Here is a 14123-nt window from a genome sequence, read left to right on the forward strand (position 1 = left end):
TGACAACGAACTGTCGATTCCTTACACACATTTACATCTTGCTTTTATTGCTTTTAACGATCGTTTGAACTGAAAATTTTATTTCGTGCTCCCGAATCTATGGAAGTTTGAGTTATTTCCGCATTTGTTTAACCGACGATGTTGGAAACCGAATATTTTAACTGAATATCTTGCAAATAAAACACCAAACACGTTCTTGGCGCTGAAGTTATGCCGCTTACCGCCCCAGGCAGACACATAACGAGGAATGAGGTGTCGCTCGGCAACCCCTAAACAACGCGACTTCCTGCTACAGAAACAACTCAGTTATTTTGTTGCCCGAGTAAGACCCTTCTTCTCACTGGATTATTAAATATTTTGCAATGGCATATCTTTATTCCTGAGCCCTGATACCACTCTTGTGTCGTAACCAAATGGAGCCCTTATGTACTCTACATAGCGAAGAGCAGATATCCCCGCAAGACAAGCATCAACGTATTAAGAGACTTGTTTTTCAAGATGCTGCATCGCGTACAAACATCACGACCGCTGGGCCGTGGAGCAAGGCGCCCGGTTCTCGGCAAAGTTCTTGCGCACTTCCGGCAGGAGGCCGGGGTCCCGGAAGAGGTCCAGTCCCGTGAGCGCCATGGCCTTGGCCATGAGCAGCTTCGGTGCCTGGGCGTCCCTGTGCGCCGCGGCGGCGGCGAATTCGGGCGTGTGGTTGGGCGCCGAGCAGATGGCGAACGTCGGCTGGATGGTGGGCACGCGGTGGGACACGTGGCCGATGTCCGAGGACGCCATGAAGACCACCTTGGACGGTCCGCTGCGGGGCTCGTCCAGCCGCAGGCCCAACGCTGCGGCGTGCCTGCGGAACAGCGCATAAGAGCCCAGCCTTGGGCAACCTGTTGCAAGGCCCGGAAAGTGCGGATAGCGGCACGTTTGTCAGAAGCACTCAGTTACCGTTCCGTAACTGAGCGTGATGATAAGCACTGGTCCTTAGGGTAGCGGAGTGGATTCGGAGAGAAGGCAAGCATAGCAGGGGACGGCAAAAAGTTAGGTGGGCGTGAGATTAAGAAGTTTGAGGGGTACTGTGGCCGCAACTGGCAAAGGACAGGGCTAATTGGAGAGGCCTTTGCCATGCAGTGGCAACGCTTAATTACCGAGCGCTGCGTTGACATCGCGCCGGCGGGCGGCACGTCACTGAAAAAAAGCGTGTCACTAACGTCAGGCCGATGACGATGATGACCGTTCCATTTCGGCGTTCTTGCTCACTATAGTTGAGAGAGTTTCCTCTCGGCGTTTGTGTTCACTGTCCTCGTCCGCTTGCGCTATAGTCGAATGCAACTCGAGAACAAAGCGGCTTTTCCGTGTCAGAGAAACGCCTTCCAGCCAATGGCATCGGCTGATTCTCATGAAACTTCTATAGCGTGACAATGCAGGGAGTGGTAGATGAAAGGGGATACTCTCCTCCCTCCATGGTCGGGGATAGTACCCTACCTGCATTGTCGCGCCCATCCCTGTGTTGTCACGCTAGCAGCGTCAAAAGAATCGGCCGATGCCATTGGCTGGAAGGAGGTCTATTGACGGGGAAAAGCCGCTTCGCTGTTTAGCTGTATCCGACTATAGCACTATGCCTTTTGTTGAAAACGGACTGGTCAAGTTTGTGACTCTTACAGGCACGGGCTCTGCTGCGAACCGCGCAGTGGGATACTCAGAGTGCCTTCCGCATCCGTGAGCACAAAAAGCCTGCTTACCCTCCGCAGATCAGTAGCTACGGAAGCACTGTAAGTGCCCAGCTCCACGGCTCCGAAACCATATACCTGCGGGCCAAGCTCTTTAGTCTGTGTGGTGCCAGTACTCGTACATTGAACAGCAGCTCTGAGTCCAGGGTAAAAAAAATGAGATCTTCACAGGAGACTAGAGATAGAGCAGCGAATGACAGAGATAAATACAATGGGTTCATTGAGAGATAAAGAGCCGTATGCATTTTCGAGCGGACTCTATATAGTTTAGATTACTCTTGTGTCATTCAAAAACAAGTGACAGAAAGTAGATTTGGGGTTCAGGAGAAAGTGATGCGTAAAGAGGAAACAGGGGGCGTGTAAGGCAGGAAAGACGAGGTTGGAAGTAGCATAAAATCAGCGCCGTGAAATTGGGCGACTACTACATTCATATGATGACTGTAGTAGATGCAGGAATCATTGGTAGAGAAAGAAGTAAAATTTTTTTTAATACTTTCGTGGAATTGAGCTGACGGCTCGACAAAACTGCGCTTCAGGGTGGCGTGGTGACTTTCCCAAAAGGCAAACGATGTGGATGCCACAGTGTTTGCAGCGGTTTTAATCTGATGTTAGCAAAGGTAGTGAAACCAGCGAAGACGACTATAGTTCCGATTTGGGCCTGTTGCAGTGAACGTACAATAAAAACCTGCCGGCCTTGTCGCCCTCTCTCCGGTAAGAACACTGAGAGCCATAGTTGCGCACCACACTCGCCGGCTTATCTGTACTTTATACTACACATGCCCCCATGAGTCCGCCCACGGCCATTCCACTTATCTGACGTATAGATCAGGCACAGTTGAGCAACATTTCTATGGTTAGCAGAAGAACACGAGCGTTTTCGATGAGGGAACCTACTATACATAGCTTGCACAGACTTCACAGCAACCGCCATCTTTTGGACGAGAATACGAGGAGAAAACCTCCCTGTTTTGGTAATACGCTTATCACCATCTGCTGCGGCATACACTGTGTAAACTATCCTCTGCTCCCAAAGATGGCTCCCGTGACGTCACAGCGGAGAAGGCGCAAATGCAGAAGACAAGAGGGCGCAGAAAAGGACGCCAGCACATGTCTCGATCTCCCACTGTGCCCGCGTGCCATTTAACCATTTCAGAACAGCATATCGACAACATGTCCCGTGCGGGATCATCGTATATCTATACCTCCGGAAGGCGTCGGCCAGCGGGGCGTTGCTGAGCAGCGGTTCGTAGCCGCCCTGCCAGTCCAGGTCCAGGGCGCATCCCGTGGAGACGGCGGCCCCCTGGAAGCAGTTGTCCAGCAGCCGCCGCAGCTGCTCCAGCTCGATGGCGTTGGGCGCCCGGTAGTAGTAGTGCAGCTCCGCTTCGTCCGGAACCACGCTGGCCACCACGCCGCCGTTGGTGATGACGCCGTGGATCTGCACAGCCGGTCGGGCAGGGGCCAATTTATAAAATGGCAGTGGTTTAGCTTTGGTTAAACCTGGTTGTGTTGCTAAAGCAACGGCTGCCTGGCTTCGCTTAGGATTCGCTTGTTGTTAGGCGTTTAGGCGTTTTGGCTAAGCTCTATTGTTTATACACGAAGAAGACACATAGTTAAGCATTGGTTACAACTTTATTTACACCAATGAATACGCTTCGATGGTCATTAAAGGGACACTGAGGAGAGCTCCATTAATATTTTTTTTAAAGCAAAATCCGATAGTTCGGCATTTCATGGCTTTGTTGCCACTTGGCAGGCAGCGAAAGATGCATTTATTTCTAAGAAATTTGGATTCGAAGTTGAAAAAGTTTTTCCCGCCGCTCTGATTCAAACTTGGGATTCTCTTATGATGACACAGGACTAAGTGACGTGAAACATGACGTGCACATGACGCAACGCAGACTCCGTGATTTCTGGCTGCCAGCAGTGCGGCCTAGCAGCAGCCGAAAAGAAAGCTACCGCCGGCCGCACGTTGAAGGCATCTATCGGCTATTGCGGCCGTCGCTACCGTCGCATCGTTTACGTTTGCACCGGCGTTTTGCCATCGTTACGATGGATCCCGCTCTCGAAGTCGTCAACGAAGTTCTTGCAAATAGACACCTTTAGCATACCGTGTACTTTGTTACCGTTAGCGGAATACCGGGAGTACAGTGCTCTGATGATGATGATGATTGACTTATGGGATATTCTTGGGGGGGGGTACTTGTCCCGACGTATGTTGGCCAGGTGGTGGCATCACTCTTGGGGACCAGGGGGAGGGGATATGGGATGTAGGGAGGGGGAAGGGAGAACCTTGCCGGGAGTAACCACCATACCGGGAGCCCGCCTACGCCGGTGAGTAGGCGCTGATTGGCCCCGATGCTGCAGGCGCGCGCGTAGCTGCCGGGTACGTAGCGCCATCTGGCGACGTCAAGGAGATTTGCGCATGCATTGGTTGCGCTTCAGTGATTCGTGGCTTCTCGTGTCCTAGTGTTGTTAGAACCATTTGTTCTAGCAACACTGTTTTGTCCTATGACGTCATCATGCTTGTACTTGCGAGTTTGGCCTGTGGCGGCGATACCTGTATTTTGGTTCTTGCTCTTTTTTACGTTACAAGAGCTTTGTTGTCAGTATGAGTGGCGTTTTTGTAATCAGGAGCTGGTATTCTGTCGATACAAGCCAACTTCAATTTCTCCTCAGTGTCCCTTTAAAGTAGTGTGTCTTGGTTTCTACCGCATTGATGGCGGCGGAGCCGCGAAGCGACTGCCGGCGGCGGCGGCAGCTGCTGCGGTTGCTGGGCGACGGCTCAAGGTCATTTGTGGAGTCGTCGCCACGGTGAAAGTGCGGCCACGCTGAAGACGCGAAACGGTGGGCGTAGTGCTGCTTTCGCAGCAAAACTTCAGCGCTACAACGCCGGTACTAAACTCAAGAGGTCTAACGTTCAATTCGCGGCTCAATCAGCCAGTTCGTTTCGCTTATTACCAGATCACTGGCGATTGTAGATATTGCAGAAGCCTGCCCGGATAGGACCAGGCAAAATATTTGCCAGCTTTCAACTACAACTCCGAAGCATTCCGTTTCTTGCCTACAGTAGAATAATAGGGATCTTTGAACTCATTTCCCCTATTTTTGGTCATGAACGTAGTTGCTTCCTTTTGTCCGCAAAACACGCGGTTGGGTGAACGAATTCGTATGTTTCACACCAGAAACATCGAGCAGGACGTCACAAAGCCGCGAGTAAAGATAGAGCAGGTCGCGTGGGATGATACCACTGCGGCTTTTTAAATTCACTTTCTGATGCTTTTTCACTTAGCTCTTTATTATGGACGCACCATTTTTTAAAAAAATGCTTCAAGTCCCAAATTACTTCGTTTTATTGCGCTTCCATTGTGGCAAAACTAGTATCTCATCAGAAAGCAATAGTCTCAGTCGTTCCACAAGGAAGCATTCTTGCTCCCTTAAACTTTAATTTACACATAAATGACAGTTTCTATTTCACCCGACTTAAAGCCCATTATATATGCAGACGACACAAGCTTATTTGTGTCCCTTTCCTCCGGTGCTGAAGCATTCATTAAAGCAAATAGAGCCTGAAAAAACTTAGAAGCGTTTACTAACAATAGGCATCTTAATATTAATACTAAAAAAAAACAAGCCGTTATTTTTCGCCCAAAGGGTAGGAAGCTAACTACCGGACATGACCTTTTTTTTCAGATCCACAAAGATCGTAGTGGTTGAGAGCATCAAACTACTAGGTGTGCATTTTTCTGAGACAATGCAGTGGGGTGACCTCGTAAATCATATTTTGAAAAAATTCTGTTTTATAACCGGTATTCTCAAACGAAATCGTTACGTCTTCCGAATGTCCGCAAAGCTAGCTATTTTGTACGCCTTATTTTCATCCTACATAAGTTATTCACATTTAGTGTGGGGCATAACGACAGAAAAAACAACCTTACTAGCCTCTTAAGAATGCAAAAGAAAATTTTACGAGTCGTTTGTGATGTGCCAACTTTTCATGGCACTTCATAAATCTTCAAAAACCTCATGATCGTTGGTGTAACCAGTGTGTACAAATATGAACTCCTGCGCGATTACTTGATCAGCATTAAGAAAGACAACATGTGATTACTTAAAATTTTCCACTTAGAATCACTAGGTGACGTGGCTTATAATACCAGCAGAACTCAACATTGGGAAGTGCCAAAATGCCGTACCAACCACGGCTTTCAAATTCTCAAGAATAACCTGCCTTGGCTACTAAATCAATACACAAAAACAGAAATAGCCGTTTCAGAGCTGAAGTTTCGGGACCTCAAGGAGTTGTTTCTTTAATTTACTTGCATCTTTCCAATTAGTCAGCATGCTCGATCTTCATAATCAGAACTTTGTCACGACGCTTTGCTGCTCCTGTATTATAAGCGCATTTGTGAGCAACTTCTTGTTGAATTGTATTTTGAATTTTTCCGATGGTGTCATTTAAAAATGGTCATGCTTTTGCTTCCCTTAATGTGTTGCTTCGTCGCCATCGATGCCTAAGGGGACCAAGATTTTTTTCAAGCCGTAACGAGGCGGCTTTTCTTCTTGGCCCCTTTCACAATCTGAATGTCACGTTGTGAAGAATAAATAAAAGAAAGAATTAAAAAAGAAGCCAGCACTTTCCGATCAAAATGTTTGGCATCACTGGGAGGAAGCTGTGCGATGAAAAAAGGGGAACGAATGTACGACTTCCAGCCAGCCTTCAACAATTTCTTGTCCTCATTTTATAACAGCTTTTGCGAAAAGAATAGGAAGAAGTTTGCAGGAGGAAAACTTCACAGGGACACTTAATTACATTCTGTGTTGGCATGAGGATCCATAGCGCACAATACTATAGAAGGCACAACTTCCACTGAACGATCTTTTTATTTGCCGCTAACAACCTTATAATGACCACGTAAGGTACAGGTGTAGACGACTAAGAACGATTATCTTGTCAAGTTCATGATGTGTCAAGGAATGAAAAAAAAAACACAATACAAGCCACCAATCAGTGAACACGTTTCACACTATCGCTCGCTCCCTTGTATCTAAGAAAACTGAGTCTTTTCTTGATAATCACACCGAAGGATCACTGACACAATTTTCCAATCCCTCTTATTCCATCACGGCAGCCTAAATTATCTCCCTCGTTTTTTAATCACTATTTTTTCCTAGCACTGAACACTCCTCGAACTTAGGCGCGCATTTGTGACCACGGCAGTGACGAGCCAAATTACCTGGCCCCTCATCTCCAACGTTTCTGTAGTCCTCGCTGAGTCGCTTATTCAGGCACCGGCCTGTCTGTCCAATATTTTTCTCATTCCTTGACACATCATGAACTTGTCAAGATAATCCTTGTTAGTCATCTATACCTGTACTTTACGTGATCTTCAGTGGAAGTTTAGGGCTCGAGTTGTGTCCCTTCAATATTTTGCGCTATGGACCGTCATGCTGACTACCCACTAGCCGGAACCCTGACCATTCTGTGCTGGCAATAGGAGAGCATTACAAGCTTTTGATATCTTTGCATCGAGTTTTGTGTCATTCATTCATGGTCATATTTGGGGACACCTACACGTCTGTCTGTGCAGACAGACGTGTAGGTGTAGGGCCCTCTGTGCGGTGGTTAGCTGTTTCCCCGAAGATATGTAGAGGTGGCCAGTCGGACGCAATGAAGACACCTAGATACATATGTCGTAGGCAACTCTGCATGGTTCTCTGGTCTCACTATGATTCGTCTGGTTTCCACCAATGGCAAGCGGCAACTGACCGGGCGCCTTTAGCGCCGCTCCTTCATCTTCGGCAACATACCTTCTTCATCTCTACGCGCATACTTTATATGTTGCCCCCTCCCGTAGGGAGGGTTCAACACCGCAAGAGCCCCACTCGTCATCGGCTCGTGCGCTGACACCGCATAGCACAAAAGCGCCTTTTGCGTTCCGCCTCCATCGAACGGGTTCGAACGTATACCTGCCGCGGTGGCTCAGTGGTTAAGGCGCTCGTCTACCGAGCCGGAGTACCCGGGTTCGAATCCTACCGTGGAGTCCGCGTTTCGACGGAGGCGGAATGTTAAAGGCGCCCGTGTGCTTTGCAATGTCAGAGCACGTTAAAGATCACCAGGTGGTCGAAATTATTCTGGAGACCTCCACTGCGGCACCTCTTTTTTCCTTTCTGCTTTCACTCCCATCTTCCTCTCTTCCCTTAAGGCGCGGTTCAAGTGTCCACCGAGATATATGTGACACATTTACTGCGTCACTTCCTTTCCTCAAAAAACCAATTTACCAACCAGTTTACAGGGCGTAGCGATATCAGTGGAGCTTCTTCCAGTCCTGCACACCCTGAGAAACCTGGTCGTCAGGTCGGTGGGTGCCTTTACCCACTCGGTGGGTGTCCGACGGTGGGTTCCGAACCGACCACCTTTCGCAGCTGAGGCGGACGACAAAACCACTGGGCCAAGTTTCGACTATATGTTTCGATGTATTTGCACTGCGTCCATGTCGTTTGCTCTACAGACATGTACGCATCAGTTGCCTCTTGTCAGTGGTGCAGAGCAGGCGCGTATCGACAGCGCTCCCGTCGCAATGGATTAAGCGTCGACTACGACGTCACATCCGGTCAGGTAGCGTCACTTCTCTCCAGCCAATGAGCGAATTTTATGAACGACGGCATTATTTTTTTCCGCGTGAGGCTTCTGTTGGTATAGCGTTAAAATTGCGTACTGTCCCTGAGCCTTCCAGTTGACTTGAAGCCTTTCACGTACACAGTTCGGAACAGTTGCACAAAATTAATGAAATGCCTATAGCTTCGAATTTGAGACTTGCTGGTTTCTCAAAGTTTAGTGGCGCTAACAAATTTTAATATTGTCGTTTGAATGTGTATATTAGCTGGCATAACGTGAGAGTAGTGATATTTCTTTGGTTGTAACTTGGCATTAAAGGGCTAAACAGCTCTTTTATAGAAAGACCTGTCGTTAAAAGGTTGGTTGGTTGGTTTATGGGGTTTAACGTCCCAAAGCGACTAAGGCTATGAGAGACGCCGTAGTGGAGGGCTCCGGAAATTTCGACCACCTGGGGTTCTTTAACGTGCACTGACATCGCACAGTACACGGGCCTCGAATTTCTCCTCCAAAGAAATTCAGCCGCCGCGGCCGGGATCGAACCCGCGTCTTTCGGGACAGCAGCCGAGCACCATAGCCACTGAGCCACCGCGGCGGCTCGTTAAAAGGGAATTGGCCGTTTTAGTCGAACTTCATGTCGAGGTCTACAGTCCCTCTATATGAAGGATAAGACAATCCTCGCCGGGTGCGCACCTTCCAGGAGGGCCTCATGTGCTGGCGCATGGCGGCCGCCGACGTGTATGCTGCCACGGCGGCGTCCAGGGCGTTGACGGCGCACGCGGGGGCGCCCACCACGTACGAGGCCCTGCCCGTGTAGCGCACGCGCACCTTGGCCACGGCCATGAAGGGTGGCGCCACGTCGTTCACCGCGCTCGGGTGCACCATGACCACCGCGTCCACGTCCTTGAGGGCGCCGCCCCGAAGCATCAGCTCCTGCGTGCGGGGACCACTATTGACGAGGAGGTCGTCGCCCCTCTGCCGACAGGGCTTCAGGGACGAGGAGCGAGCAAAAGTTCTGGCGAGAAACATCCCTTACAAAAATTGTTTTAAAGTCTATAGACTGTCTATAGACTTCTGTCTTTAAAGTCCATAGACGCTCTATATACAAATCCTATAGAACAGTCTATAGGCAATACAAATGCTATAGACAGTCTATAGGCAATCTATACATTTATGGTCATACACTTTTAGTAGACTTTTGTCTAGAGACAGTCTATAGGCTATGAATAGACAAAAGGAAATATCCATAGGAAGGGAATAGAAGCTATAAGAATTCTATAGACTGTTCATAGACCATTTTTATAAGAAATAAGACAACCACAGTCGTGCATGCAGCTTGTCTATGGAGCACTCAACCCAACTTGATGCCCAACCTGAGTGGCGACAGGAGCTTCCCTCTCGCCACCGGTCACCTTCAACATTGTTATCCTCGTGCTTTTTCCGCGCTGCTTTACCATGGACTGTTATCCCCTCTCCCTTCCACCACTCCCCCTTGCTCCCTACCACTCTTCTCTCCATCCCTTTCCCTCCCATCCTTTCTTTCTTTCAACTCTGCCTCCCTCTTCCGAGGCTTCACACAACGGACGGCAATGCCGGAAACTGTTGCCGCTAGGGGGGGTTCTGCTGCTAACGCATAAAACTAAGTGGTAGGGTTAAACCTAGTAGCCGGGCAAAAAAAGCACCCTTTGCTTGCAAGGTACGAAAGCAAGGCACCCTCAAGACCACCCTCCCATTGGCTACATCTGGCGCGACGCTCTTCTTAACTTACCTGAATTTCCCCCATCATTGGCTGCAAGTTGCGCGACGCTCCTCTGAACTAACTCGAGCTTACCCTAGTTACAACGAGGCTTCACACAAGATCCTTGGTTGGGTCTGTTTTAAAGGAACCCTGAAATGATTTTGATGGGCATATTATAGTGCAACAGACTTGTGGAGGTGGCCTTTGCGGGTATTCGAGTAAAATTTGAAAGCTCTGCGTGGGCCTTATAATTTAGAAATAATTTTTTAAAATCTCTACTCTCAATAGCTCGCAAACGATCAGGGCGACGTCTCATCGCCTCATCCCCCACCCCGATGACGTCAGTGTGCCATCTCAGCTACTGCGAGTAGCGATTTAGAAAAAAAAATTCTAAATTATAGGATCCACGAAGAGCTTTCCAATTTGGCTCGTACCTGCAAAGACCACCTCTACAAATCTGTTGCGCTAGAATGTGCCCATCGAAATCATTTCAGTCCCTTCAAGTAGTACTCTCGTACTAAAAAAGTTCAGGGGAGCATTTTGACGATCTAAAAAGTGCAGAGTTGAAAGCCTCTGTCGCTGCCCTCTTCTTGGCAACTGTTGAAGATAGATCATTAACTAATTAACTTATTATCATTAACAACTGTTCATACATCTACTACCACCCCATTAACAATCATTACTGACTTTTCAAGCAACCATTAACCATTATTACTATCATAATGATGATTGACAGGTGCCGCGGACGAACGGACGGACGGACACGCTGGCGAGTCAGGAGCCATAAAAGGCTTTCGCCTTAAAAGCTCACGCCACAAACCTTGCCGGAGCCGCCCTCTTCGGCCGGCGTGCCCAGGCACACGATGCGGCCCGACAGCCCTGGCGCTGCGTCGAGGGCCTTCTTGAGGGCCAGCGAGGCCCCCAGGGCGGCCTCGGCGATCAGGTTGTGGCCGCACGCGTGTCCCGCCTCGGGCAGCGCGTCGTACTCGGCCACGAAGCAGACGCAGGGCCCGCTGCTACCGTACTCTGCCCGGAAACCCGTCGGCAGGACGCAGCTGGGTGTGACCTGCGCGCAAGGAAGGCATTCGTCGCCACGGCAGCAGCCTCGTTTGCGTGAGACCGTCATGAGCGGTGTTGTGATTGTACGTCTGCCCATGTGGGCACGATAAAGCAGCAACTGTGAACAGTCGACAAGGCCGACAACCTCGCGATGGCGGCAGTGCAGTGTGGTGCTTGTGATGCCCCCTCTTGGCCTAAGTGGATTAGGGCAGCGGACTTCCTTGAGCGGAGGTGACCACGGTAGCAGCGGCGAAGGCCGAAGATGCGAAGGGGACTTACGCGGCCAATGACAGTGACAAACCGCAGCGGAAGCGGCGGCGACGTGGCGGCGCCAGTCAGGCTGAGTGTATACCCTCGGGTCGCCGAAGGACGGAGGGGTGCTACGCACAGTCACGCTGGCTGTTAATTGAAGACGGCTGTGTCCTCGACAGAGGTCTCGTGTTCTGGACATCCGGCGGGGAAGCACGTTCGTTCACCTGCTGGTAGACTGCGGGAGATTCCTTTCCAGCCGTGTTGGATTAGTCAGCATCTACCCCTTCCCATCGACCGAGCTGCGAGAGAGCGGATCAGCCCGCATCGCCCCTGCCGTGGGTGGTAACACCAGCGTCCACTTCGGTCCATCCGATTGGACAGCGTTCTTCGAACTTTATTCCCAGTCAGGGATCTGGGGAATCCGAACCCTATTTAACTCGGCTGTGAGTGTGGCCGAGAGAAGCCTGCTAGCTCCCGACGACTCCGGTTGACGAAGAAGTTCCCTTCCACTGAGAGTCACTCTCAGTCGCTGTTTGTAAATATTGTAAATAACTGTATAAAGTTTTCTTTGCCTTCCTCTTAACCCAGTCTCCCATCCTCCTCGTCCCATCTCCGGTCCGGCCATGCTACCCGGGTCGCAACAGCGGGCTCAGTCAAGTGTCGGGCTGAACGAGGTCACCTCGAGTCGAAGATTACGTTTTTAATGAATTGGGTGCATGCTATAGTAAAGCCAGTTGTGGAGCGCCCTCGAAGGCATGATGGTGCGAGTAGCAAACTTATTACTGCAATGTTCCTCCCCTCCCCAGAAGTGTATCCTATTATCGTCACCCCATCGCCAGTTGTAGGGCTGTCTTGACCCCACCTGGCGGCAACTTAGTGCGACCCAGTACATAGCGCTTACATGACTGCGACAAGCTGGCTCGACTTGACGTCGAGTTCATGGAAATTCGCAGCATTTATAGGTGCGAATATGTGTGCGTGGGAGAGGGGGGGGGGGTTGAATGACGCGATACCACAAATGGTAAGCGCCACAGTGTGAGGTGAAAGTGTGTGCCTCTCCACCTGGACAATCTTCCACCGCACAGTGCTACAGTGTCATTATACTATTATCCATTCATTTCCTTTTTCTTTGGTAGTCCATCCTCAATGCTCAACGAATCTTGCGCTGAGGAACGTAGAAAGAGTTCTCCGGCGTTAACTTTTACAATGATGATGAATTCATAGACACTATGTAACGTGGTTGATAACTTCCGGCCCACTTTTATTCACTTCGTAAATTATTTGCTATACTGGCTGGCCACACATGGTTAATAAATAACTGTGCTCTCCCTTACAAACGTACTGTCGACGAATGCTACGCGCAGCAAAAATTAGATTTAGCTGATTTACCACCACCGCACCCATCCTTATCGATCCGTGAAGCTCACATTCTTCGCCGAATACAGTTTAATCTCCTACATACACCAGCCAAACTTTACCTATACCGGTACACTTCCACACCTCAGTGCCCAAACTGTCCACACACATATGCAGACATAGAACACTGCCTTACACAGTGTCACGCAGCCTTCCAGTCCCCCGCCTATCCTTTCCCCCCACCCCCACCGTGGCCCATCTGGCTCGCCTCCCTGGAATTGAGACTGCAACGTGCCCTCGTCGCCTTGGCCCAAGATGTACTGAACGCCTAACAGAAAGGATGTTCGAATAAAAATGTCACACCACCACCACCACCCTTTTCTCAAACACCTATAGTCAAGTATCGCTACCACCTGCCGCGGTGGCTCATGGCTATATGACATCCTAGTATACTTAGCCTAAAGTTCGTTTTCCTGTCACTGATACTGCCTGTCATGTGAGGTGCGACAACGCTCGCACAATTTAACGGATTCTGCATTGTCAGAATTTCTACTGAAGACCTCTGCAACGGCGGGGCAATTTAACCAGGCGCAGCTTTCGACCGCAAAGGAAAACTGTGTTTCTACTTGAGTTGCAATATATAGCCTTCTTTCGGTGAAAAACCTTTGATGTGTGCGCTTGTGTATGACGGGTGCGCCTCCGGGCGCCATCCGCTAAAAACAGATCTCCTACATACGAGCCTCCCATTTCCACCCTCACCCATCTCCACCCTCCAGAAGCTTCCACCTTCTACAAGGCCAGACAGCAGCGGAACTAAATAGTGACGGCGAAATCAAATTCAAGGTCCCAATGACAAGGCGATCGGTGCAAAAGCGAAATGCACAAACTGTACTGCTGGCGCAGATTCAGATTTGTATCACAGATCACCTGCGCATTTTTTAACTATTCTTTCCACGTTCCCTTGACTTTACCCGGAATCCGGCCTTCTGCAGCTCTTCGGTGAGGAGGTCGTGCGCTTTCCTCTCCTCGAAGCGTAATTCCGGTGTCCTCCAGATGGCCGCCTGCACGTCGTCCAGCAGCTTGGCGTTGAGCTCCACCGCTTCCACGATGCTGCGCGCCACGGGGTCCATCACGGAAGGCTGCCCTGCCGACGGTATGTCTCCACCAGAGGACGTCTGGGTGAGGGCATGACAAACAGCTTGGCTTAGACTTAAAACGTCTATTCTAAGCCTGCAGGAACCCCACATGCTCTTGGTCGCTCCGCTCCCGCGTAACATGGACATGGCTTCACATGAAGGCAGACGACAAGCGCGGGTTCGCACGCTTAAGAGGCAATATGGCTATAAAGAGGGCGTCTATTACGTGGACATCACAGGGCCGTCGC

At 49.9% G+C, this 14123-nt stretch overlaps 1 protein-coding gene across 1 annotated transcript; it reads right to left on the minus strand.

The window, feature by feature from the left end:
* Positions 1–519: 519 nt before the first annotated feature.
* On the minus strand, positions 520–13883 carry LOC149329015 (xaa-Arg dipeptidase-like). The gene is made up of 5 exons (XM_089559163.1): positions 13711–13883; positions 10893–11138; positions 9028–9267; positions 2924–3156; positions 520–844 (listed from the first exon to the last, which is right to left on the minus strand). The coding sequence occupies exons 1-5, from the start codon at positions 13867–13869 to the stop codon at positions 520–522; spliced, it is 1203 nt and encodes a 400-aa protein (XP_089415289.1). The 5' UTR covers positions 13870–13883.
* Between the last annotated feature and the right edge of the window lie 240 nt (positions 13884–14123).

Source organism: Amblyomma mixtum, chromosome 9 (genome assembly GCF_055824585.1).
Source record: "Amblyomma mixtum isolate Tamu chromosome 9, ASM5582458v1, whole genome shotgun sequence".
NCBI classification, from domain to species: Eukaryota; Metazoa; Arthropoda; class Arachnida; order Ixodida; family Ixodidae; genus Amblyomma; species Amblyomma mixtum.

Bases quoted from the DNA above. Each gene is read 5' to 3' on its own strand.
- LOC149329015 (XM_089559163.1), bottom strand. From the start codon at position 13,869: ATGGACCCCGTGGCGCGCAGCATCGTGGAAGCGGTGGAGCTCAACGCC. The intron at 9,268-10,892 runs GTTTGTGGCGTG...CCCCGCACGCAG, and splicing joins AAGAGGGCGGCTCCGGCAAG to GAGCTGATGCTTCGGGGCGG. The intron at 3,157-9,027 runs GTGCGCACCCGG...CCGGCTGTGCAG, and splicing joins ACATGAGGCCCTCCTGGAAG to ATCCACGGCGTCATCACCAA.